The sequence below is a fragment of the Struthio camelus genome, chromosome 2, assembly GCF_040807025.1.
Source record: "Struthio camelus isolate bStrCam1 chromosome 2, bStrCam1.hap1, whole genome shotgun sequence".
Classification (NCBI taxonomy): Eukaryota; Metazoa; Chordata; class Aves; order Struthioniformes; family Struthionidae; genus Struthio; species Struthio camelus.
Window position 1 is genome coordinate 4693872 of NC_090943.1, and position 26340 is coordinate 4720211.

General features: G+C 39.9%; 2 protein-coding genes across 16 annotated transcripts in view; one reads left to right on the plus strand and one right to left on the minus strand.

Annotated features, from left to right (window-relative positions):
• Nucleotides 1-12412, plus strand: part of LOC104150137 (vasoactive intestinal polypeptide receptor) — a 31008-nt gene extending 18596 nt beyond the window's left edge. For 2 of the 3 annotated variants that reach the window (XM_009684204.2, XM_009684205.2), the window contains exons 7-13: nucleotides 228-381; nucleotides 2154-2214; nucleotides 4211-4280; nucleotides 5133-5224; nucleotides 6191-6320; nucleotides 7762-7803; nucleotides 10608-12412. In XM_009684204.2, the coding sequence (XP_009682499.1) occupies nucleotides 228-381; nucleotides 2154-2214; nucleotides 4211-4280; nucleotides 5133-5224; nucleotides 6191-6320; nucleotides 7762-7803; nucleotides 10608-10796 (738 nt within the window). In that variant the 3' untranslated portion in view covers nucleotides 10797-12412. Of the gene's footprint in view, nucleotides 1-227; nucleotides 382-2153; nucleotides 2215-4210; nucleotides 4281-5132; nucleotides 5225-6190; nucleotides 6321-6896; nucleotides 7057-7761; nucleotides 7804-10607 lie in introns of those variants that run through there. The other variant, XM_009684206.2, reaches the window with a different exon arrangement.
• A 2815-nt stretch (nucleotides 12413-15227) lies between these two features.
• Nucleotides 15228-26340, minus strand: part of ADCYAP1R1 (ADCYAP receptor type I) — a 148116-nt gene continuing 137003 nt past the window's right edge. For 8 of the 13 annotated variants that reach the window (XM_068934129.1, XM_068934126.1, XM_068934127.1 and 5 more), the window contains one exon: nucleotides 15228-24711. In XM_068934129.1, the coding sequence (XP_068790230.1) occupies nucleotides 24502-24711 (210 nt within the window). In that variant the 3' untranslated portion in view covers nucleotides 15228-24501. The remainder of the gene's footprint in view (nucleotides 24712-26340) is intronic. The other 5 variants (XM_068934134.1, XM_068934130.1, XM_068934136.1 and 2 more) reach the window with 1 other exon arrangement.

Here is a 26340-nt window from a genome sequence, read left to right on the forward strand (position 1 = left end):
TCCTTTTCTATCAGTGATGAATTTCACCTAAGAGAGAGCCAAAGTCTCCCTTTCAAAAAACTTGAAGTAAAGTCAGCTGAAATGACAGAATCCCAAACCTACTGAAATCCTGTGTTTATTCCTTCATTTTTGTGTGACAACATTGAATTTTGCATACGCTTGTGAAAAACAATACTTAACCCAACTGAAAGGCAATCTAATGCTTTTTCCTTCCTCCACATTTCCAGGTTGCTTGTAAGGCTGCTGTGGCATTTTTTCAATTCAGCATTCTGGCCAACTTCTTCTGGCTTCTTGTAGAAGGGATATACCTGCAAACACTGCTTTTGCTGACCTTTGTTTCTGATAAGCAGTATGTATGGTGGTTCATATTTGCTGGCTGGGGTTAGTACTCTTTTCCTCTCTCTTCTGTTTAATATTTCCATTTACTTTAGAATTAGATACAATGTTTGTTCTGAGGTGATTTCTTTCGATAAAAGGTGCCTACTCATGCAGTAGTAATAATGTAATTCTACCTTTCTTCTTATTGTGTTAAATATTTCAAATTTTTATACTTTGAAGGAGAGGACATAACACATTTCTAGAAGCACAATGCGTCCGCTTCAAAGACTGCAGTATTCGTCTTTATAACTGGGATTAATTTCATGCAACTACAGACATTTAAAAGTCATCTAATCTGAACTCTCTCTCCAAGTTTCTCCTGCAGTCAGGAGTTAGTAGGTATGCCATGGTGGTAATTCATCCAGTTCTGAAATAGATAACTAATGTGGCTGGGTAACCTCCTGGAAGCATCTTTTCTTCCTCCACTGACTAAAGAAGTTCAGATGACTAAGCTGGCATTTTGCTTTTAGCGGTCAGAATTAGATATATTAATCTTATTTTGAGTGAATTCAGATCTAGGAAGCAACAACTGCAGTTTTTGCAGAGACCTGGCTTTAAAGAATCTTTTGAGTTTATATAGCAATTAAAATTGTCAGAATTGTCCAATTGTCAGAGTATGTGCACATAACAGAAAAATAAAAATTCTTTTACTGCGGAGAATTTTTATTGTGGTGCTAGATGTTATTGTATGTCACCTTGATCATTCTAAATCGGAAGCACTCAACATTAGTGGGTACATGACATTTTTGACTTAGAAGTCAAATCCAAGTTCTTCTGAGATAAACAGGAAGAAAACACCTTGGTTAAGAACGTAGTAGTCCTCATCTCCTTCTGTAGTCAGTGGGGAATGAGAGACATCTCCAGAGCAACTCAGACTTCAGGCAGTGTGGATGTAACTGTTTCTATTCATTAATTAAAAAGGTAGCTTGGCCTGAATATGGCCCCAGCATAGGCACCTCGAAGAAAGACCCAAAACGAGGAAGAAAGGCTTCTGCGTCTTTCCTACAGCTCCTGAATGAAACTTAGGCAGATATTACCTAGATTTCTATTGATTTAGTGGTGAAAATTTGACGTACCTCAGACTAGAGTCCTTTTTTAGGGGGAAGACTTGAAAGTCACTTGGCCTTTGGAAATTCAATTCCAGAAAAGGAGAGCCAAACTTAATTACCTAGTTCATAGGACTATTTTAAAAAATCTTTTAAATAGCTACTTAATCATAAATGCAGAAGGATAATCAGTGACAGAGAGAGACTAGAAATCACCAGTTCCTGGATCTTAGATATTGGGGTCATTAGAACAAATTTTCACAGACTGTTCATCAGCTAACTCATCTACAGTGAATGATATAGATGCTTCAGGACAAAGATAAAATCTCCAGTGTACACAGAGTTGTGTGCTGGCCACAATTCACAGGACAAAATAGCTTTAGTTAAAGAGAAGATTCCTCAAACTTCACAAGTGCTCGTAATTCATAAGCAAACCTTCCAGTAATACTCAGATGTTATTTTTGAAAACATAGTTCCAAAATATCCCCCTATTCTCCCTCATTGTGATTTCATTCTCTGCGAGGGGAGGGGAGAGGGGGTTTTGTCTTTTTTTGTCCTGAACTGAGAGTTAACTTCTTTCATAAAGTCATTGCAAGATTGTCTCGCCTATTGTCTGAACTTTAGTGTGTACTCAATCTGCTGCACTGGGAAGCTTTTTGCAATAAAGTTTCCATGGGACCTGGTAAGCAAAAAAAAATGTTATATTGTGTTCCATGTTGGTTTGTCCAGGAGCTCCCACTCTTGTGATGTCTGCTTGGGTCCTCACAAGAATGCATCACCAAAATACGGGGTAAGTCACAGTTTGGGTAAGGAACCTGAGGGCAACCTATTTTATATTGTATTTTGATTTGTTAACATGGAAGCATTAGAGATTAGCAGAGGACAAGCAAAAACATTTGTCCCTCCAAATTTTTGCCTCTAATCTTTAAATTTTGAAAGAAATTAAATGAGAAAATAACTTTCAGTGTTCTGATTTTGAGGTATATAGAGATAGTACTAAAAGCTATAAATACCACTGTAATTATTGAAATTGTATTTAGTTTCCTAACATCCAAAACTTGAAAAAAAATAGATTTTAAGAAAATCACTACTTCTGTTTAAAAACAGCCATAAAACTCTAATCCTAATCTCTTCAAATTTATACGACCACAACAACCTTGTTATATCTTGGTAAGTAGCTCATTCTTTCAATTCCATTCAGTTCTTTCAGACTTTTATATCTTTTAATACGAGAGCCAGGCATAAAGCAGAAGCTTACTTGCTAAGAGATACTCTAAAGGCTTTCAGATCATTTCATAGGGATGATCAATTGGAAAAGATGCTATTTCCTACTTACCTGCTCAGGTAGGTATGTATGTAGAAGCGGTAAGTCCTGTAGTCCCCCCCATTTGACACATCCTATCTTTCTTTCTTTATATTACTGCACTACATCAGCAGTAGATCAGTTCTCCATTTCAGTGTTTCGTAAGTTCTCACAGGGTTAAAGAAGGGACTGAAGACTTTAGTTTTTGAACTTTGCGTGCTCCTCTAGCAAAGTTCCTACCCATAGCCTACGCATTAGAAGTGGCGTTCTAGTCACACTATAACGTAGAGGTTCTACTAGTTGCTCACAAACAGATAGTTTGAGGCTCCCTAAGATGCCCAAGACATGTGGCTAACAGACATGCATACAGTTCCTGTGGGCTTGTGCCCTTCTGTAGCAGTAGCTGAAGAACAGGTGGCATACACTAGTGTTTAGCCAATGGCTCTTGATGGCTATGTGGGGGCAACCAAACTGAGTCCTAGATGCCTATAGCTGATCTAGTCTTCTTGTTCTCCCTTTTTAGTCCATGGAAAGAAATAGACTTTCTTAGGGCTTTATTCTTCTCGTATATTTTAGATGTCCACCTTAGATGAGAGGAAGGATGCCATAGGCTCCTCTGCTGTATTGATCTCCTTCGATTGCAAAGGAAATGTAGCTGAATAGCTCTGACGAAGGCATCTATACGTAGTGACATTGCATATACTTCAATTCACTTGGTTGCACTTCTAATATTATATATGTAAAGAAGCCATAATATCAGCACCACTCATCATCCTAGCCTAGCAAATGGAAAACCCAAGTTCTTCAGCCAGAGCTATTTCGAACTCACACAGCTCATAGGTCAAAGTCACCCTGCAGTCTGACATACTGACATAAGCCACCGTCTGTAAGCTTTATCCTTGTGCCACCAAGCATTCTGTGTCACAAAACTGGAAGAGAAAGTCCAGGAAGAGGGAGCTTGGTATAACCTAGCATGTAAGGCGCTTAACTGGAGGAAGGATAAACTGGAACTTTGTTAGTGTTAAATGCATGAATAGCCTTGATACAAGGACCAAAAGCCCAATTTGCTCTCTCTCTTCATAGTACCTTTACTAGAGGTCTGGACTTCTTTTACCCGTTTACCTTACAACCCACAAATCCTTAAATTCCTGGCTGCACAGTAATTCAATCTCTGATCTGTACCCTGCAAAATAATCACTTTTTCAACAGGAGAGTACAAAAGAAGCCTGAAAATATAAGTATGTATTTCTTGACTTCACTTTGGTTCCTCAACACTTGCCGCTTGCTGAATAAGCTTCCTTTAAATTGGTCTGTATAGAAACTTTTTGGGAGGTATGGGGATGGGAGTACTGGGAGAAGTCTTTGGATAGTCATTGAAAACTTAATGCTCCATCGCTTTCCTATCCTGAGACAGAAATAGTTTCATATGTTGCAAAAGATCACATGAGATGGATAACTTGACTATTTTTGTTTGGTGTTTCAGATGTTGGGATGATGATGAAAATGGAGTAGTGTTATGGATCATCAAAGGCCCCATTCTGCTAACTGTATTAGTATGTTTTTGCATGTTGTCTTGAGCATCTTTTAAAATCGTAAAGCTAAATTTGTGTGTCTTTCCTGTAAACTGGGACAATGCACTGTCATGTGCTATGTTTGATTTGTTTTGCATTTTAAACAGCTGGGAATTATTGTACAGCATTCCCCTCCCCATCCCTCTTACAGCTTAAATCACAATCTAAAGGGTAAATCAATCGCATATTTTCTAGAGTCATGCTAGGTGGTTATGGAGTCATATTTCTTCCTCCATTCCGCAGATCACAATAGTATCTGTATCTCTGTAAGCCATTTCAGAAAAAAGCTAATCCATACTGGAAAGACTTCTAGATCGTATGAAGCTAATTCAATAGAAGAAATACAAGTAGGTCATTTTATCCAGCACATTTTTAAAATGAGATCTTAGGATGCAAACTTAAGACAAAAATTACCTCTTAGGCACAGATTCATTCCATCTAGGTTTGGGAAGCAAACATTATGTCATTTCAGAGGGTAAATGTTATAATCTCTCTCATAACCAATGATGGGAATGGCAGGGGATATTTGGACGACATTAGATCCTCTAGGTGCTGAAAGCTGAGTACAAGGAGTTAATACCAGACACGAAACAGTACTAAGATATGTAGGCCTATATTCATGGAAAGTAACTTTGAGTAAATGTTTGTATATAACTGCATTTTGATGGCAAAAATAAATAATATTTCAAATGCTATTGATCTAATCTGAGGTCAGATCTTCACTGGCTTACACCAGTGTAATTCCTGTGACTGTGTTTTTTAATATAATTTGTACCAACTGAGGATATGTTCTCATATTGTAGTAGGCTTACAAGTCCTATCTTGTCTTTTCAGATTAACTTTATTATATTTATTAATGTGATCAGAATTCTAGTCCATAAATTGAAATCTCAAGAGGGAGGAGGGCGCCATTCAAGCCACTTTGTGTAAGTATTGCTGGGTGTCTTGATGATGACCCATTTTAGACACTCTGAGAGATGTTTTATGAGCAGGATCACAAAATGTTCTACTCCTTACTAGTGGAAAGGGAAGTTCTCAGAAAAAAAAAAAAAAAAACTAAACTTCCCTTTTCATCCTAAATATCACACATCCCTCTTTTTTTCTTGATGGAGGAAGAGAGGGAGGGGAAATCAGAACTCTAATAAAAAGTATTAAGGCTCCAAATGACCCAGCTTAAAAGACTAAATCCTAAATGTATTCAGGCGATGTATCCATCCTTCCTCCAGACCTTTCCAAACAAATGGCCACAAAAAGACAGATACAGACAGTCTACTTCTTTACTTTGAATTCTCAGCTGTAACATGATGCTGCTAGTCTGATAATTGAATCTTGTCCTCAGTGTTTACAATATCTATCATGTTCAATTTTAATGTCATCATGTGACTCATCCTAAGACATCCATGAATGCCTTTTAGTTATGACACAGGACCTACAGGAAACCTGTGCCCTTCTGAAGAGAATGTCCTAGGACACCTTAACTGGTCCTAGCATCCATGTTTGAGCAAGTTAATCAAGTCCCTTGCATGGTAATGATCAGATTGCCATTGATATATGTTGAAGTTTAGATACTTACATGGTAGATACCTATACCTGACTGAGGTTAATCTCAGGAGGGCAGATCAGAGAACTTAGCTGGGTGAGACAGCCTTTATATTTTTAGCAGGGAGCAGGAACCTCTGAAGGTCAATCCAGAAAACTTGGAGGCTGATTTGTTCATCTTTGTGATGTTGATGGCAGGAGTGGCAGAAAGTAATCTTTCCAGGACTTTTTTGGAAATAGTTGCCCCCATTCTGAAGTTGATCCTCTGTAGTAAAATTTGTTCCAACATATAATTGCTACCACTGATTGCATGTTGCTAACAGTGCCGTGTTATTTTGTTCTTGGTTTTCCAGGAGACTTGCTAAATCCACATTACTCTTGATCCCTCTCTTTGGAGTGCACTATATTGTATTTGCATTTTTCCCAGAAAGCACTGGTCTGGAAGCTCGACTTTATATTGAGCTGGGCTTGGGTTCCTTTCAGGTAAGATGGAACAAAAATTTATCAGTCTTTGGGGGCGTGGACTGAAAAAGCGCATTCTGTAGAGTTTTATATTTCAGACAGGTTATTAGAACAGGTGTTAAAAACAGGTTTAAATTCAACACACACATTCACATTACTCCTTCACAAGGTCTTTCTCTTGTTTATTCTCCTATATTGTTATTATTTATAATCTCATGCTAGTCATAAGTTCTGATTCAGATTTCATATTACTAATCACAAAAGAATACAGCATCTACCCATACTGAATAGCAATGACTGGGTGCCTTACATGATGCCATGAAGATAAAGGTACGGATTAAGGTGAACTGATTGAAACTAATTCTGGATAAAAGTGACGATAAGAGGATTGGAGAAATAGTAATAATATATAATAATCGTTCAGCTGTTAGGAGTTCCAAATATTTTTTTTGTTTGTTTCTTTCTCTTATTTTGCTATATCACTGTTCAGAGCAGTATCTCAGATTTGGGAGGGTGAGAGACCATTCACTGTATATGGCACAAATAGCACCAAATAGCTAAGGTCTTTTCCCCTCCCCTTTCCCCTGTATCCTACAGCAGCATATCCATGCTCGTACATGTTGGAAATGATCACTCTTCCCTGCTTACCTCTCAGCCATGACTGGACACTGTTTGGGAAAACATTCATTGGACCCAGCCAAAGCTCTGCCATAGACCATGTTGACATCTTAAGAACATGGAGAATTGTGGGCCGACATTCGGGGCTGTGTCTTGTCCAGTTTACTAATATGTACAATATAGTATGTATACATGTATAGTATACAGTAAACTGTAGTCTAGCACTATTCAATGATTGCCCACAGTTTATGAAATAGTTTGGGTATGGGCTGATTAACCCTCTCCCAAACAATGCTTGACGGTAGTTCTGGATGCAGATGAACCAAAAACCATTGCCAAGAGGTTGTTTGAACATAACCATTCTCTTTTAAATGAAAGAGGACAATTTAGCAGTAAAGATGCGACCCAAGAACAAGTCCTCACCCACTAGACTAGGATAAGGTAGAGGGCACTACCACCTTATCTAAAGAAAAGGATATGGTGAACAGTGAATTAAACCGAAGGGTCTGCATAAGAGGACAAAAGTATAAATACCTAGCCTGTGGGGTTGTTTCATCCACATGTTAAAACCCCCAAAATAGTGCCATGTCACTTAAATCTCACTGGGAAAAAAGCTATATACAAATATACATATAGATACATACATACATATATATATATATATATATATATTTGCATGTACATGTGTGTGTGTATGTGTGTGTATACACACACACCCCCTTATACATACATATACTTTTTGCTGTGCTAGTCAAATTTTGAATGAAAGCTAATATCTTTCCCTGATTCTCTGCTCCAAACCCTGACTGCTGACTTTTTTTCTCCATACCCTCCCTGGTCCTAGGGCTTTGTTGTCGCTCTCCTATATTGCTTCTCAAATGCAGAGGTGAGTAGCAAGTGTATAAGATTACCCAGACCTTTGAAACTCATGATCTTCCCTCGTTTTTCCTGTGCTTTTTCCTCCCTATTCCAAGAACCTGATCTGTGCTTTGATCTGCTCTTGAAAGCATGAAATACACATATCTCTTTTTTCCCCTCTGTTACCTTTACTGACTTTATCTGTATTCATATAATTCCAATAGGATGACACAAAATAAGCTTTGAAGCAGTGACCCTTTGCAAATGATTGGTGACTTTGTTGTCGGGGGAGATTCTTTCTGCTTTATGTCTGATAGCTATCACGATGATGTCTCAATGGAAATCTTGCACCAGTCTCTACTTTCTCTAGTTCTATTTTCTCCTAGTGAGTTTCTATCCTTTCCTTTTCCCCTTCCTTTTGCCTTTTCCCCTTCCCTTTCCCTTTCCCTTACTTCTCCAAGGCAGCTTGTGTGTTTTCAGTAGTCCTGTTAAACCACTTCCTTTCCTGTTCTTGTGACGTTATTAGAACTCTCAGATAAAGTCCCTATAGTAATTTTAGAGTGCCTACCATTTTAAAAATGAACAGCTTCCCACAGAAAGGAGGAGATTTATTTGGATTTCCTTGTGTAAACATTGTATAGATTGCCAGAATTTGCTTGCATTTTCCCCAAAAGAGCAGAACTAAACAAAAGCCCAGAGAAAATATAAGAACATAGCTCCATGAGGTGATTCATCTCATGCTTAGAGTAGTGCGTAGGTTAGGTGGGAGGAATGACCCACTGAAGGTGTTTCTCTCTCTCCATTCGCTGTAGCGTGGGCCTAGGTAACCAGCTTAGACCGGGCACCTCTTACAGAGACGCTAAAGATAGACAAGAGGAATCCTACCCAAGGATGAGTGATGGCCAAAATATGTTTGTTACTTAGGAAAACAACTCATAATGGCCATGCTGATACTAATCCAACACCGATGCTGCTCTTAGAGAGTGTTTTCAGGACTAACCATAAATGCAGACTGCTATACAGCCCACCTGCCTTCTGTCTGCATAGATTCCTCACTAACAATTCTTAAATTGCTTACATAACATATCTGGCAGCCTGCTAATCTAGTGGGTGTTAAAAAAGGGACAAGGATCCCTGGCCTCGAGGTCCAGCGGTATGGAATGGCTTATGTCTTTGTTTAAGAATAACTGCTTCTAAAGCAGATTGGCCAGGCCTTGCCACGGGATCTTCCCTGAATCTCATATGGTTCCCTGTAATCTTAAAATATAATAGTTATTTTCTGTGTGTGTTTCTTCAGTTTTAAGTACTCATAACAATGTGAGAGATTGTGCTGCTGGGAAGAAGAGCGGTGTCCGTATGGGATGAAATTGAGGGCTGGTATCCTGCGTCCTGTTTTGTGGAATGACATACATAGCTTTGTTGAAGGATCCTGAGCTCCCTGGAGCACTGGTTTGGTGGAGGAAGCCCCCTTTGTATTTATCAGAGTCCTGAAAGGTCTGGAGATCATGTGCGGTCCGCATCCAAAGTTGCACACAGAGGCTGGCACGTCTGTGTCCCTAATATATTTGATGCTAAAGGCAGAATCAGGGACATCTCCGTAGTAGATATTGCCAGTTGCTTTTAAGGGGCCCTGATACCCAAAATAAATACTTCTGAATGTCCCACCTTCTTTTCTATATGCCAGTCTAGGGAGTCTGCACAGTAGAAGATTAGAGAACAGAATTACTAGATGATGTCCTAAGGTCAGAGTACAGAAATAAGATTTGCCCATTCTAACCCCCTTGCATCACTTAATAGCTTCACTGAATAGTTTATTTCTGCATTTAATTCCAAGTGGATTTGTGCTGATGCTGCTAAATCTGTAACACTGTCATCCATCTTCATTATTAATGCCAACCAGGGAAGATGGTAGCTATGTTGTTATAAGCATTTGCCATATATTCTTTGTTTATGATGGCATCTGCAAGGCTCATAGCAGACATTCAAGACAGTCACGTCCGTTGCTGGAGAAGCAGGCAGAGATGAGGCTGAATGCGAACAGAGGTAACAGGGCACAGTGAGCAATTGTCTAGGGGACCAGACTGCCCCCCTATCCCGTGGGAGGGGAGGAAAGGACTGACTGCTTCCTGCACCTACTTGCACTGCCTTTGCTTTGAGTGTGAAGTGGTTTATATGGGGCAACAGAAGCTATTTTCCCCTAGTCCTCTCACTCCATTTCCAATAGCATTAACAGTGGTCCAATAGCATTAACAGTGGGATGCCCTCCCCATGGTTCTTCATGCTACTCATCTCTTACCCAACCTCTTATGTGTCAGATGGTTAAAAATTGCAGTTTTATCGCTGCTTTTGAGGATCCCTGAGACCGCTTTGAAATGTAATACATATTTAGATGGATTCAGAATCTTTCAGAGTCAGTAAGGGATCTGTAAGAGGGGAATTCAATTTGAATAGGATGAAAGCCTGGAAAGGGACCTACGAGGATTTATTGTACGTAGCGGGTCACAGCACAGAGGCACAGGAGATTCAATACGAGGAAAGATAAAAATTATACAAAAAAGCGGAAATGTTTATGAAGCAGGTCTGTAGCAATAGAGAAAGAAACTACTATCAATGACCTCCCTTTTGTACTCTGGAAATTAAGTCTATTTGTTTAAGGACATAGCTTAAGTGCTTCTGAAAATGTGTTGAGGCTTAATCCTGACTGATTTAGGTGTCTCCATGCATCTGACCCATGGTAATCTAAATTCAGGCAAACCATTTGGCATCTTTTACCCTCAATATCCTCCAAGTCTCAATTTTCTGATTCTTTGTTTTTAAATTTCTTTTCTGTAGGTTCAAAGTGAGCTCAAGAAACAACTGTGTAAATGGCAGTATCAAGAATACCTTAACTTCACACACAAACATGGGACTTTGTCCAGAGAAAACAGTCCAGTCAACTACGTCACTCAGTTATCACTGCTGGAAAAAATCAGTCCTAAAAGGAAAATATCTGTATATCAGAATGGTGTAACTTCTGTCTGAGCTTATCTAGAAGACTGAGGTCCTGTGATGTTGTGACATACTACCTAACAGAAGGCCAGTCTGGCTTTATGGATTTCCATATTGTCGGTACTTTTCTGAGAATTTCTTGTCCTGAATGTGAGCTGCTTTTCTTACCTTATACGGATCAGTATCACAGCCCTGGTACTTTTCCTCCTTAAGCACACAAAATCCACTTGTTTTGTAATAAAAAGTTGGTATGAATTAATAGGTTAGCACCCCCCAAATCAAAGGAACTACACTCATTCCTCCGAGGCCCACCATATATGTATCATACCTTTGCTAGCGTTTCCCAAAATTCCCGGTTCACACGAGAACTATTCCTAATCTTTGTTTGAAATAGCTGCTTCTAGACACAGTGGCAAAAGTTTGTGACAGTGGTTAGGGATTTTTTTACTAGTTGCTCTGAGACAGCTGATGACAATTTAATGGGAATTGCACATCGAAAAGGGGTAAGCACCTACCTATGGAGCAGCAAGCTCCTTTAAAAGGAGTCTCCAGGTGCCTCAAGAGTGACATAAAAAAGAACGGGTATTATTATCTGCTAGATGATTTTCTTCCATATTTGTTGTAATAAAGATTAAATTAGGCAGGAAAACCCCAAGACCTTTCTTATTCGTGGAAAGACTTGGAGTAGTTGGGCATTAGGTGGATTATGTGTGTATGACACAAGAACACACAGCAAACAGCAATATCCCAGCTGGGTTAGCTTGAGCTCAGAATGGCTTACAGAGTTAGTCTTCCCAATGCCCAGGCCCTGGTCCTTGTGTAGCTGGCAAAGACAATCTACCACCATAATCTTGAAGGTCAGCTGGATCAGTCAGTGAAATACACAACTAAACTGTGCTTTTGAGCTCTTTTGGGGCCTCCTTTTGAGGACGGACTAACGTATTTGTGACTGCTCTTATCTCAATTCTGCCCATTTCATTTCAATTTATTATCTCTCAACTGAAAGATGTCTCTGGGGCCAGAATTATCAAGAAAGCAATATGATCTAATAAAGCAGAGTATGAAGCACAGAATGAACCACTTCAGTCCTTGCATCACTTTTCTCGGTGACCTTGCTCTTTCTTCAAGGCTGACCTGGACTCCACATCAAACTCTTCAGAAGCAGGGAAAGGGCATAAAAGGTTCACTAGATACAGCTGTAGTTCCTTTCAAGGTAGGACCATTCCCAGGAGGACCTGCAGGCAGACTTGAAAGTGCCACTAGAGACTGTGGACATTCAAATACAACCATGGGGTTCTGTGAACTGGAATATCCGTCTAGCTTATTTATAAAAAAAAAAAAAAAAAGAAAAGAAAACTAGTGGTCAAATCCCTCGTTTTGCTGTGCTGTTGGTCAGTTACTTAGGCCAGAAGACACGTGGCTTTGTGGGAACCTCTTCATTCAGATCACTCCTTTATTAATTAAATATTATCCATTCTGTCTTAAATACTCATGTGTCCTCTACAAGGTGTCGTCTTTTCTATTCTGACCACCCTATTAGTTTATCTTGTAAATGTAACCCTCAATCCTACATTAAGTTCTGTTGCCTAGCACAGTGATTTGGATGCGCTCGTATGATGCACACCTATAAAATGCAAATGATAATTACAGCTGCTGTGGCATTGTACTTTTTAATTCTTTATCTTATGCCATTCTGGATGTTTCATTTGAGACTTTATAAAAAAGAAGAGTCCCGTAATTGTGGTTACTATGGATAGGGTCTTGAAGCTAATGAATATATACAGTTATGACCACCTCACCCAAGAAAAGATTTACATTACAGCGCCTTGATCCTGCAGCCTGACTTAATGCCCCACACCCCTTCCAAGTCACCATCACTAAGACGCAGCTCTGTTGTGTCCTGTTGTGCTTGTATCCATTTCTTAGGTAAGGCCATTAATTCCAGTGTTTGACCACCAAATTTTTTCTTGAGGAAATAGCTGTATTATATGCTATTGATTGAGTTTTCTATGTGAAGGAAGTGACTCATATCCCTTATTCTGTCTTTGAAGGGCAACAGAGTTGGAGTGAATTATGGTTCTGCTTGCAGTTGACCTGGGAAGGTTCCTTCCAAAAATTCCTGGCCTGAGGCTTTAGGTTTGGGAAGCTTCTCCTCCTCGTATAATTTCCCCCTTATTTTCTCTCCCACCCAGCTTCATAGTTTATTCGACATCCGTTGTCTGTAACACACAGATATTCCCACTTCACAGCAGAGGTCCCAGGATGGCCTGCAGTTGACATCATGACCATCTCGCTGCATGTTCCCTCCTTTTATTACTGGGAAGTATTTACTAGATCCTAGGATCTGGTAGTAGGAGAAATGATGGCAAGTAAAGGTGGTGAGTCCAGTTATATCATGAAGGATCTTTCCATCAGTCATTCAGTGCTCAGTTTCCTTAACCAGTTCAACAACCCCGGCTTTCCCACCATTCCTGACAGACCTCAGAACGTAATTTTTGCCTATATACTGTCACCTTAGTAATTTACCTTTCACGAACTCTTGCCAGATATCCCCTCTTGCCTCAAGCTCTTTCCAGTCACCATCACCACTCATCTCACCCAGATCTGACCCAATCCTTCAAATGTTCTCCTGCAGCCTTAGCAACACCCTGCTTGCAACCTTCTCCAGAGTGTCCCTTCATCCCTCCTTATCTTTTCTTCTGGCACTTTCAAGTCCTTTACTTTTCTATCACTTTGGGGTATATGTGCAAGCAATGAGTTAGAACTGAAGATTATATGAGCCTATTCTGCATATATTCAAACCATCAATTGCATAATTTACATGAAGCCCACATTTGGAACAACCTGGTGATGAGGTTAATAATCCTGGGGAGTGCAATAGGTTTTGTTTGGGCTCGGAAAAGACTGCTGATTCCTTCCTAATGACACATTTCAGGACTTGATGGTGTGTGCAGCAGTGGGGAACGTTTCAGGGATATGTTGCTTCACTGCAGGCCTGCGAAGGCAGCAAGGGTGTTGTCATAAATGGAGTCGAAAAACGCTGTTCTGGTCTGTGTGGAGGTACTGCCATCTCGTGGTGCGCGGCGTGTGCCGGGCTCACGGCTGTCCTAACGCACGCAGTCCAGAAATTGGAGGCAGCGCACCGAAGCTTTGCCTGCCATTCACGAAGAGTATGCCTAACACCGGATTGAAGATATGCGCTTTCCCAAATGGGATTTAAATGACTACCTAAGCCATTTTTTCTCAAAGAATGTTTGCAACATATATCTTTAAATATAACAGCTAGGAAAAAACATTTTCCTTCAATCCCCCAGAATCTTTTGCACAATCTAAATCTTCAGGTATTCTCTTGAAATCCCTTTACAAACTACATGACAACCTGGAAAGGCTAAAAACAATGAGTGCAGCTGTTGTTGATGCTGCAGGAAAGACCAGCTCCTAGAAATCACTGAAACTTCTCACTGAGAGGAGATTTTTAACTTTCATTATGTCAGCATTTTTTTGAACCAAAAAACAGACAGGTGTTAACTCTTCTGTAAGTGGTGAAAAGGGGAGACACAACCTGCACTGCATCTTCCAGCGCTCACAGAAAGGACTGTGACTTGGCTCACCAAGTAAATCCATGCCTATAAGATAATTAAAATTGTTCAAGGTGTAGTAAAAATGAAAAGCTGTGTAACTACTGGGTGCAATCAGGCCCATCGAGGCAAGGTCCTGAGGGCACTAACAGATCTCCCTGGCCCTGACCAAACCCCTGTGGCATCTGCTCACCCTGCCCAGGCCCTGTCTCAGTCCCACCATGGTCTTACCTCTGACCAGTCCCAACTCGACTGCGGACAACTGCCAGGTCTCATCACGTTTCGGTTAACCCCGGGGCCCCGTTCATGCCGTAGGAGTGTTGGTCTCCAGCTCAGCCACAGCCAATCATGGATCATCTTGACCCAGACCTCGACATGTGGACTGACTTCCCAGGATGACATCGGAGCTGCCTGGTCTCTGTGGACTTGCCAGATGATCTGGCCTCTGGATTGGGCCTGGCCACCATCTCCAGGGCTGTCCTGGCTGTATCATTGAGCTTGGCTCTGGGCACCCCATCCCTTAGCAAGCAGCCAAGCCTCGCTGCTCCCTGGCACGTCTCTAACTTCAATTTCGGTATATCTACTGCCCCATCAAAGGACCAGGCCCAAAAGTACCTTTTTAAGTACTTTCTTTGTACCTCAGCTAAGCAAATGATTGAGAAAAGTGATTTAAAGATGTAGCCTCCTTTGTGGAGGAATTAGACATCCGCAGGGGTAAAACAAAGGCTCACAACTAGCTGAGAACAAGAAGCAGGAGAAAAGTACCTCAGAAAGAGTTCATCTACCATGGAGTCCCGTTACAAGAGGGTGAATGCTCCTTTTAAAAATGAACTTGAAAAAGATTTGCTTTGACGAGAAGAGAAATGAAGCCTCAAAACATACCAGATGTGTTATAGATCACTGATTTTCCACCTTTTCCAACTGGCAGTGCCTTTATTTGAGGACAGTAGACTTTCTTTTCTTGTTTAGATCCCTTGGAAATAATACACAATCATCAAAGGAGCTGTGGATCAAAGTTCAGAACCGTTGGTGTTATTAGTTACAAAGGAGAGTGTGCTGTGTTTTTATTGGCGATATTAGACTATATTCATCCTCAAACGGACGCAGTGTGCTAAGCACCTTCCTAACATAACTCCACTGATTAAGCGTCAGCAATGATGTGCATGGCCAACAAAGAAAAGGTTTTGTGCCTGGTTGCTCCAGGGCTGGATATGCCAAGCAGAATCCAGGGTCTGCTTCCCAAGACAAGTGATCTTACTTTTTTTTTTTTTTTTTGGCCAAAAATCTCCATGCTGCTGATTTAAGAGGAAATACACTACCTTGTGATTTCACAGACAGAAAAGTTCTCTTTGGTTCAATTTTTGTATCAGAACAGGCTTATACAAAGTGATAATACATTTATTGCATCATCTACAGCAATATACATGTAAAAAACAATTTCTTGGTACACAAAAAAGGTTGGAAAGCAGCAACTGATATTTGTATTTCCACCTGATAACAAAGCTGAATAAACCCAGATGCCATTATCAATTAAGCCAATTTTGACCAAAAAAGGTCAGTATTAAACCCAGCAGGCCAGTGAGTGGGTACCTTGGCATATTCAAAAGCCAAAATATAGCTTTACATACGATAACTTGGTACAACTCTTCTCAGAGCTATAGCATGTTGCGTGGCCACTAAATTGACAAGAAGAAGGGAGAGTAAATGAAGATACTAAACACTTGTTTTTACAGATTGTAGGGGTATGCAAAGGGCTCTTGAGATTCCTCTGTAAGGATAAAATCCATTGGAACAGACCCATCCAGAAGCCTTCAGACATGAAGAATGTCACTTCAGACACTGAAGGGTATCATATGACATGGTACTCTTCACATGGATGAATTCCCCAAAAGAAAGCCAGTGGGAAATTGTGACATTAATCATAAGACAGTGGAAGGACCACAAGGTTCAAAACACTGCTCAAGCTCTGCTGATGTGTTTCCATACACTAAGTACAATGCATATGCAGCTTAGCTTAGCTCTCTAATACAGACATACACAGAGCTTAGCACCAGAGAATCGTTAACTATTGCTACATGCTCCATATCTTCCCAACATTATTCATAAATGCAATTCCAAACTGTTTGTATGTGCCTGACTTATAAAAGCAGAGGGTAAAACCCTAATTTATTTCACTTCACATGCACTATATGCCATGGTTTGTTTCTGGACACAGAGATGCTGAACGCATGGAACGCAACCAGACTTAAAGAACAAGACTTACTGAAAATTGTGCTTTGTGAGAAATATTAAGCCTTTATTAGGCATGCACCTCCCCCAGATCTGGTTGGCAGCTCCAACAGAAGCCACCCCTAAGCTTTTTAAGACCATTATTTCTCATCATATGTGAAACAGAACAATAGTGACTGAGCAGATATCCCAGGATGTAGAATTCATCTACCTACACATAGATTTCCACAGTGTAGACACCTGTCTATGACCTGGTCGGCTGGACTTCCTTGTGGAAAGAGATAAACATTGCAAAGTAAGAAACATCTTACTCTTGAGCAGATATCTAAAATATGTCTGATGGCTCATAAGCTAAACCGGCTCATTTTTCTCCTGCGATTACAAAGATAAAGTGCAAGAATTAGATCAGAGGAAGGTGGTTTCTCAGTTGATATCTAAAGTTAGTTGATGTGGATGCCTCCTTAGGTGCCTGCTTAGTGGCATAGGATCTTCCCTAGGCCTTTGCCTATGAGCTAGCGTGCCTGAAAGTGCCTGATGTTGAAAGAGACAAAGAAATCTAACTAAGCCTTTGAAAGGTAACATTCTTAGAGACTTCTGCACCTCTGGAGCCTGCCTGAGCAGCGTTGAAAATATAATTGTTGAGATACAGGCTTTTCTTTCATGCAGACTCTTATAGAACCTGCTCAAGACCAAGTTAAGACCTTGACCCCCATGATCTAGATTTTAGGACATATTTTAGAAATCAGGTAGAACCAGATACTTGGTTGTATCTTTGCATTAGGTGCACTTCTATAGTTGCAGACTCAGAGGAGACTGTCGGGTACCGTTCTCAGATACCTAACTGTAGCTACTCAAATGTAGGTGTCTGAACTTGGAGCTGAATCTTATTCAAAGAGTTTAATTCAACTGCTTGAATGGAGGTGGCTTTTGAGATACCTTAGAGTTTTCTAGACATCCAGACAGAGCTCAGAGATATGACATAGGAACTGCAGAAGACCTCGTCTAGTCTAGCAGCACGATGCCAAGCAGGATCTCATGGGACAGCTTATTTATCCTGCTCTATATGTCCTTATTTCCTTGTCTTGCTTCCCCTTAGACCTTCTCGGCTATAACAGCTCTGCTACACATATATTGCTCTGCAGTGTAATGCAGCAGGAGATTTTACATATCCAGCCTTTCTCTGGAGACCTTGTTCACATGCAGCAAAGGGTGCCGCACCTCTTGCACCTGCATCCTCTCAAACCTGTCACCCACTGTGAAAAGGCTAGAAAGAGACCACATTATACTTCCCTTTCATCCTGGCCATTCTGGGATACTGAGTTATAGATACTCCTTGTGATTAGACATGACTAAAAATGATTCTGCTTTCCTGACCGCCTCTTCTCTACCACTGTTTGTCACAGTGGAGGTTGCATGGGAGGCGTTGAGGGGTGCATAAGAGATTGGATGAAGCTACATGAAGAAAGCTGAGAAACTAAAGACTGTCATCCGGATTCTCCTGGGAAAATAGCTTATGTCAGCTCATCGTCATCTGTTTGCATCAGCACTCTCAATCTCCTTGATCTGTGGAGACTTCACACGATTCCAGGCAAGATAAAAGCCCTTCAATAAGCCGTCAAGTATATATTGCTATTTACAAAGTGTAAACTTATTTTCCTTAACCATTTTCTGTGCACACTTCAGAAATAGTCTGTGGGCCCCAAAGTTTCCACAGGTGGAAGGCTGGAAACCTGTGCTGTAAATGATTGTCTATTACACACTAGTGAATAATAACTTAAAATAACAAGGCAAATAACGAAAATTAAATGAATGTTGTTGTATTTCCGTTATTGTCACAGTTTGTTGAAATCACTACGGAAAGACTTTTGTGCACCCCTTGACATTTCTACATCTATTTTTTGGTAGGTCTGGGCCAAAGTGGTAATGTAAAGTTAGATGGCTGTATGGGTCACAGTCAGTTTTGAACTTGGAGTCATGGTCAGGATTTAGTAGCAGCGCCCGACGTATGAGTCCTAAAACTTCACCAAATGATACAGTCAGTATATTTTTGTCCATTTGAATGGTGAAGGTTTCCTGCAATATGCTAACTGAATAAGTTTCCTACCCATTTGGTTGAAAATAACAATACAATCACCTCTTGCAGTATTACAACTGAAGCTTGAAAAAGAGAAGATTGGGATCACTTCTGGCTTTAGATCTGGCCTGGAACAAGGAAAGCTGCTCCAAAACTGAATTTCATTTGTACACTTTCAGGATTTGGAATTACTTCTCCTAGTTTGCATTGTTCCTTTTTCTTTGCAGGCTACCTGGCATGCTGCTTTTAGTTAAGTTTCCTGCTGTTCTCCACAGTTTTGCATACCTTTCTATTTATTCCTTTGTATTATTTTTGCTGCTGAAGGTGAGACTGCAGTTGAAATAGATATTGCTTAATAGTGTCATTGTTTTTAGTTTTTTTGCTATGTGATCAAAGACAAACTGTATACTTTATCTGAAATGGAGTTGTTTTCAGGAAGGGAAAGAGAAACTGGAGGAAAGATTTGCACAATGGCAAGGAGCACAGACTAGCTGTGGATTATTTTAATTTGGAAATTAGCAAATGGTTTTTAACTGCCAAATATCTGGAGTTTTACAGTAGATTTCCAGTGGGAGGAGCAGGAGTAAAAAAGAAAAATCAATTAAATTTTAAAATGAAATTTGATCATTTTAGGAGTGGAAATAATAAGATATGAGAGAACAAGGTGATCACAGTTTCCTTCAGATTCAGTGTCCTTAGGGCACTGTATTTCTCTGCAACCCCTGAGGGTTGGAGGACCAACAGCTCTAATTGTCAACTATTTCTCTTTCTTGTTACTTTTGATTTTTCATTTTATGACCATAAATTTCTTTTATCTGTGAGATTTGTGAAGAAAACTGAGTCTGTGAGTTAGCCAGAGTCCCTGCATAGCCCTTCGTACTCAAGGGTAGACGCAATCATAATTGCAGAAGCAGAATTTCATCCATCGTTGGTATAACAATTCCATAAAATGCCACAGCATTTATCTAGGGCCATGGACAGGGCAAATCATGACAACTGTTCACCCTGGAAGGCTCAGTCTGGAGGTGTAAACATAGAAAATGAGTCCTGATCCATTCTCACATGACCATTCACAATGCTATCGAAAAAGCAGAAAAGCAAGGAATAGCAGAGCCCGTTCCTACGAGGCAGGGTCTGCAGGGTCAGGTACAACGTTTGCATTAATAATACTCCTTCATCAGCTGAAACTAAGTATGATTAAAACATACACAGTTTCATGGAAGCTGTTTCACAACTCAGATCTCAGTTATATTGGCCAATAGAAAATAGTTCCTGGGTGACATAAATTAACAGGGAAAGAGAAACCGGCCTGCCCAAAGCTCACTGAAGTCAGCACTCAGGGGTTGTAGAGCATTTCAGGTCTCATTCCTCAACCCCAAATATTTCATTTGCAGTTACCATAGTCATTGGTAAAGCTCTGCAGGCCGGGGGCAAAGAAATCCATTCACAAAGGCCGATTTCCCCGGACTCCTTTCATCACTGATGAAGAGAACCTGCTTCCCCCAGGTCAGATTGGGAGCAGAAGTCTAACAGCTGCTCTACATCACCACTGGGAAGGCCTCTCCCTCTTGCCTGCGATGATGGGGAGACTCCAGGGAGAGCTGATCTTTGCAAATGCAATCTTAAATTATCCATGTGGGCAGTTTCTGCCCCTTTCTGGTTGTTACTTAGCCTTGTGATTTGAAGGATCAGTTCTTCTGTTGAAGTAATGAACAGCTGCTAAAAAGGAAGAGCTAGACGCCAAAAACAGCACCTGCATTTAAGTTCCATACTGCACCTTTTTTGTAATCCACTCTAAATTCACCTGCCTTTCTCTCTCTCCCTTCTCCTTCTACCCCAACTTAATACCAGATTTTCAAATACAAATACTTACATGAGGCAGAGCGTCTTGGCATTTTTAGTCTATGAAATAAGTCCTTCCACGGGCAAGCATTTAAGTTTCAGTACCCAGGCTCTGAGTTTCATATATACTAAATGTATAAACAGCTGAAGTTAAAAGGAGTTGAGGTCACCATGCAGCAATGAAACAACTCTTTTCCTTCTGAAATATAGGTCTTGGTTTTCATTTTGGGATGCTAATTGTCCTCTAGTACCAATACTCTATAGCAAAAGGTGATTAGACACAGTCAATATTCACAAAAGTGCAGTACAGAGGGTTTTGTACATTTACAAAAACAAAATAAGAAAATTAGACAAGGAATATGTTATGGGCATGGTAGAAAAAATGGCTCAAGGAGCACTGCACACTTTTTTTTTTTCTTTTAATTATATTTTGTTTTTAATAACATAGCCTTTCTAACTCCAAAATATATTTCACAGTGAAAAATCAAACAATGCACTGTTACACTCAGTGAATATTTACACACACTTACTTAGAAGCAAAACCACCTTTTGGTTTCTTCCCTCATGAAACAAATAGAAACGGTAGCCACTGTGAATGGTGGCCGTATGTGTCCAGCATCTTCAGCTTACATTCAACTCGAAGATTTCTGAGGGTAATTTGTGCGATGGCATCAGAATCTGGTTTTGATAGCTATATATTTTTGAAGTATGATCTTTCCAATAGCATTGAGAAAGTTAGAGTGACGAAGGAAAGTCACCATTGCAAGTGTGTCAGAACCTCCAATAAAAAATCATATGAGAAGGGGCTGGCTAGCAGAATATAGCGTATATTAAATATGTAGAGAGATATCATTTCTTCTAGTAAATTCAGTGCTGGTGAAAGGTACTGAGGACTTCAATCTGTTCGCTAAACATGAAACATGGGGACAGCAATGCCAGAAATTTCCGACCCACTGCCCTCTAACTTGCCTTACTCCCGAGCACTGGCTCTAGGAATTTAAGGGGCAAGTTAAAGTCTTCCTGACTACTCAAGCCTTGGCCTCTTTTGCTGAGACTGTCAAAAATTAATAGTAATAATAATGTACTGAGGCCAAATCCCAAGCTGAAGTGACGTGGCTTTGTTCTAACAATAGCAAAGGTGTTCTATAGTGATTTTGATTTAGCTGAGGATCTGGTCTGCAGTGTGTATGATTGGAGGGTGGTTTTGATGATGTGGACACTTGCCCATGAGGCACTGGACTGAGATCCACCAACTCAAATTGCAGAGTACTCTAGGACAGCCAGGAAAACAACAGAATCTAAAAGTAAGCTTAGAAAAAGCCTCAGAAAGAAAAAAAAAAAAAACAAAAAAACCAACACTTTCTTGTTCTGGACTGAAACATAGCCCAAAAAGTCTCCAAGTAGATGTAATTATTTAACTTCTTTTTTTTCTCAAAAGTTCTAATTCATTAATGCTTGAAAATTGGCTATCAGCCATTCATGCAAAATATACTTTTTTTTTTTTAATAACACACTTACAGTATTATCAATATAATACCTTGTGAAAGCCCATACTACAGAAAATACAAAACTAAATGTTATCTGTTCATTTAATATTAGATAATTTTGATTAAAAAATGTCTAAGTATACATTTACCTGATAGAGCTGACCTTTCCCATCTCCCTCTGCTGTGACTTTCTGGTCTGCAAAGTGCTTCCTTGGGAAACTTTCTAAAATAGCTATTAGCAGCGTCTAACGAGAGGGGAAGATCCAATCCACCAGCTAAAAGTACTTCAGTGATTTTTGCACAGAGTCTGGAACACAGGGGGACAAATTCTGCTCACAAAGCAGTAAACTTGAAGAAAAAGTGCCTGGGCCATGTAACTCTCACTCAAGATACCAGAGTATTTTTAAGTGACTTAAACCTTTTTGCTGGTCCCCTGTGCAAGGGTAGATTTCACCTTACTGGGGTGTAAGTAAGTGTCTCATAAGAGCATGATCCTGTACCAATGTGAAGTCAATCTCAACTTTTTTATTTCAAATGAGCTCAGGAGCAACTCCTTTACTGTTCCTGAAATAACTTGCATTTACATTCATGTATACTGCTTCAACTGAGAGCAGATTATGTCCCATAAAGCACTATATCAGTGGTAAGCATTATAATTAATATTTCTTTCACAACTTTCTGTGACCCTTTTTCTTTTCCTTTTAAAAATAAGGAAACTAACACTATTTTAAAAAATCTATGCTTAAAATGACATTAAAAGTTTTTTAACAAAAAACAGTGAAATTAAAAGCTCAGCTGACACTGAAATTCTGAGTCTTTTGCTTTTTTTCAAGGTCAGGTCAACTCATACCAAAGAACAAACCTGAATTTTGAATATCCTGGTTACTATTAGTTTGAGTTCATAGTTTCATATTTAAAATGCCATTTTCATCTTTGTTTTTTAATATATGCACACATGTACACGCACATATATATATATATATATACTTAGATATATATATATATCAGTTCATAAATCCACAATGAAGAGAGAGCTAGTACTGTCCTCAAAGTCTTTATGCACTGTATAAAGACCTTTAAGAATTGACATCATCAACATTTGACTGAAGTAGATATGTACCAGTCGTGGCTTTAACTACAAGGCAAAATTGGAAAGAATATTTTAGTTTCAAACAAACGCAGTAAGAACATCTGTGGTTAAGCCAACAGAACACCCGAAGAGAAGGAAAACTGCCAGGTGTGGAAGTCATTCAAAGTCTTTATCCTTTCCTTCCATAACATCTTATTATTCAGGTTAGATGCTCACCAAATGCCGATGACTGTTACCTTTCAAGGTGATCATGCCAGATCCCTTTTGTGCCTCTTGCTCTGGCAAAGAAGAGCCATAACACACAGATGTCAACCAGGTCACTAAGGCACCACACACAGTGTGACACCACTACCCAAAAGCATGCCATGTATTGGACACAGATGCAGAGGGTTCAAGATTATCTGGAGGGAAAGACTGTTCTGGAACTGACTTTTGCTCTTAAGGTAGGAATGAGAGGACAATTATTTTTATTATTCAAAGAATCCAATCGATCAATCTATCAGTCGGCTCATCAATCAGTCAATGCCAAAAATATAGATACATCTCAACTTCACGGCCCTTTTAGAAAATTCACAGCTTAGCTAGAACATAAAAACATTCTCTGAAATGTCCCTGGGTATGGAAAAAGTTAGCTGACCTCACCTCTCTTGCCTGGAGTCCCCCCGCTGTTTGATGGCAGCTATGCAGCTTCACATTGGCACAGCAGTTTCTTTAAGTCCACTAAGTACATCTGACTAAATCCAGCCATGATATTGATTTTTTAAAGTCTTTCCTAAACTGGCTGGTATGATTAACCCAAGCATGTCAACTCTACCCTAAGACTCGAAAGAGAAACACTAAGGAGATTCACATGCCAAAAGACTGGGACAGGCTAAGATATGTTTGAATAGTAAAAAACAGAACCAAATCCAAAAAAAAAAAACAAACAAAAAAACAACTTGAAAGATAACAATGATCATGTCCATTCGCAGATTAGTATCAATTTGGCAACCAAGGATCACAACTGCACAGCAATCACTTGTTACTTTTGACTGACAACAGATTACTTGCAGATGCTCTGAAATGTAAATCATTGAGTGGGTGGGCTTGGCCTGTCGTTTATCTTGTAAATATTTTTCCATCAATGGCCTTGATTACAGTTGTGTATTTACAGTGACTGTTAAAAAGATATATATATATATATACACACTTTTGCTTTTTCACCTCTGCAAACATCAAGGATATTTTGGAGGCGAGGCGAGGCGAGGCGAGGCGAGGCGAGGAGAGGAGAGGAGAGGAGATGAAGGGGAGGGAAGAGGAGGGAAGGAAAAGGTAGGGAAGAGAAGGGAAGGGAAGGGACGGGAAGGGAAAATAAACCCTCCCCACCATGAAAACTATGATTTTATTTTCTTTTTAAAGGGATGGTTTTTTGGTTTGTTTGTTGATTGATTCATTTTCCTTAGCTGCTCATGTCGCTAGATTCTCCGCATTTATGCTGGACATCCGAATCTGAGAGCTGCTCTTGCTCAGAATGGAGAGTTGTGTCCCCCCGTTCACTCCGCTGCTCGCTAGAGAAGGATGACGGTGTTTGAAATCCACAGCAAAATACCGGTTGACTTTCCAGCTCCTCCATTTTCTCTTTATTTCTGATTGCACCTTTAGGGAGAAACTTCAAAAGGTCATTTTTTATGTACTTAGCTGCTCGAGGACATGCTGACAAATTATCAAGTTCAGAAAAACGAAAAACAAGAAAACCCAGTTGTTTAATGCTATTGTTAAACTCTTCGTATCAGTGAAATCTGAAGTGATTTTTACATGTTTAAAGAGGGTAAGACATGCCATGGGAACAACTGTCTGAAATCTGTGTCTAACCTCTGATAATATGGGAATTCATAACGAATCAGCCCCCAGATTCATGGAAGACCTATTCAACACTAACTTCAGCAGAGATATTGTGTTAGCCTCTTGGGAAAAAATATCCTATTTTCATCAGTGGCTACTGCCAAGCACATAAAAAGGAGCCAAGGAAACCAGCGCTCACAAGATTCTGAATAGTGATGGAATAACCTATTCACAAAGGTAGACTGTCTTTTGCCAGGAATTGCTTTGAATACTGCAAGTAAAATCCTAGTGCTTTCAGTAGATGGAGACCATCTTCAGGTAATGCCTGAATCTCTCCCACATGTATCAAAATTCGTTGATTCACTGTACTTGCATGTCTTGCTCCACATTTTTGGAGCTCTCTCTGTTCAACCATTCCTCAGGACCTACAAGCTCAAATACAAATACATTCATGGAAACTCTTCCTTTTGACTTCATTCGGTTTTGAAGAAGGCTCTGGGAGAAACATGCTAGATGGAAAAATGCCTGTCATCAGCAGATGCATGTCCACTGAAAACTTTACCTTTTCCTTTCAGATCTCTTCTAAGTAGATGCCAGCTCTTGCATGCATATATAGCTATAAAATCCTTCTTTTCCTTGAGCTTTTTATATAGGCAGGATAAATCATCCACGGTAAAACAATGGATGGTCAGAGGTCCAGTTAGAAAAAGAAGAAGAATTCTACAGCTTTGCTACTTTTCATGCATCACTTGACAGGCATATGCACATGTGTGGACATAGATATGTAAGATTGTAAGGACATAACAAAAGAAAGTTCCGATTAGCCCAGCCTATTTTCCCTTACTGACAGGAGACAGCACTGTAGACATATTTCTGAGTAAAAGAGCTAAGAACAGGCAAACACGCAGTGATAGTCCCCCAATAATTGCCTGTAATAAACACTGTATCAAAAGTGCTCTGCTTGTCTTTAGTAGTCATTGGTAGATTTTTCTGGATTAATACAGTTGTCAGAATGGATCAGCATAGGCAAAAATGCTAAACAAGGATCCATATGGATCCTAACCACTCGGAGGAAACTGGAAAATTTGCATTCTCCTTCTAATAGCTCTAAATGTCCATTTTAATTAGTGTATAAATAGGTGTAGATAAGATAAAGGCATGGAGCTATGTTACCTCTGTCAGAAGAAAATAGCGTTTGGATCTATGACAGGGTAATACACCGAAGGTCAACCCTTTCTCTCTCTAGGTAAGTAATTTATAAACAAATGGGAGAGCAATACCAAGGTAGTAGTCTGAACAGGTATAGACAAAAGTCATTCTCAATTTTTTATTTCTTTTTGGAGGGATGGTGGTGGTGGTAAAATGGTCTTAATTCCTCTGGCCATGTTAGCTTGGCTAAGACCTGAGAGAAGGGCTTACAGGAACTTTGATTCACCGCGTAGGCTATCTTGGAAGG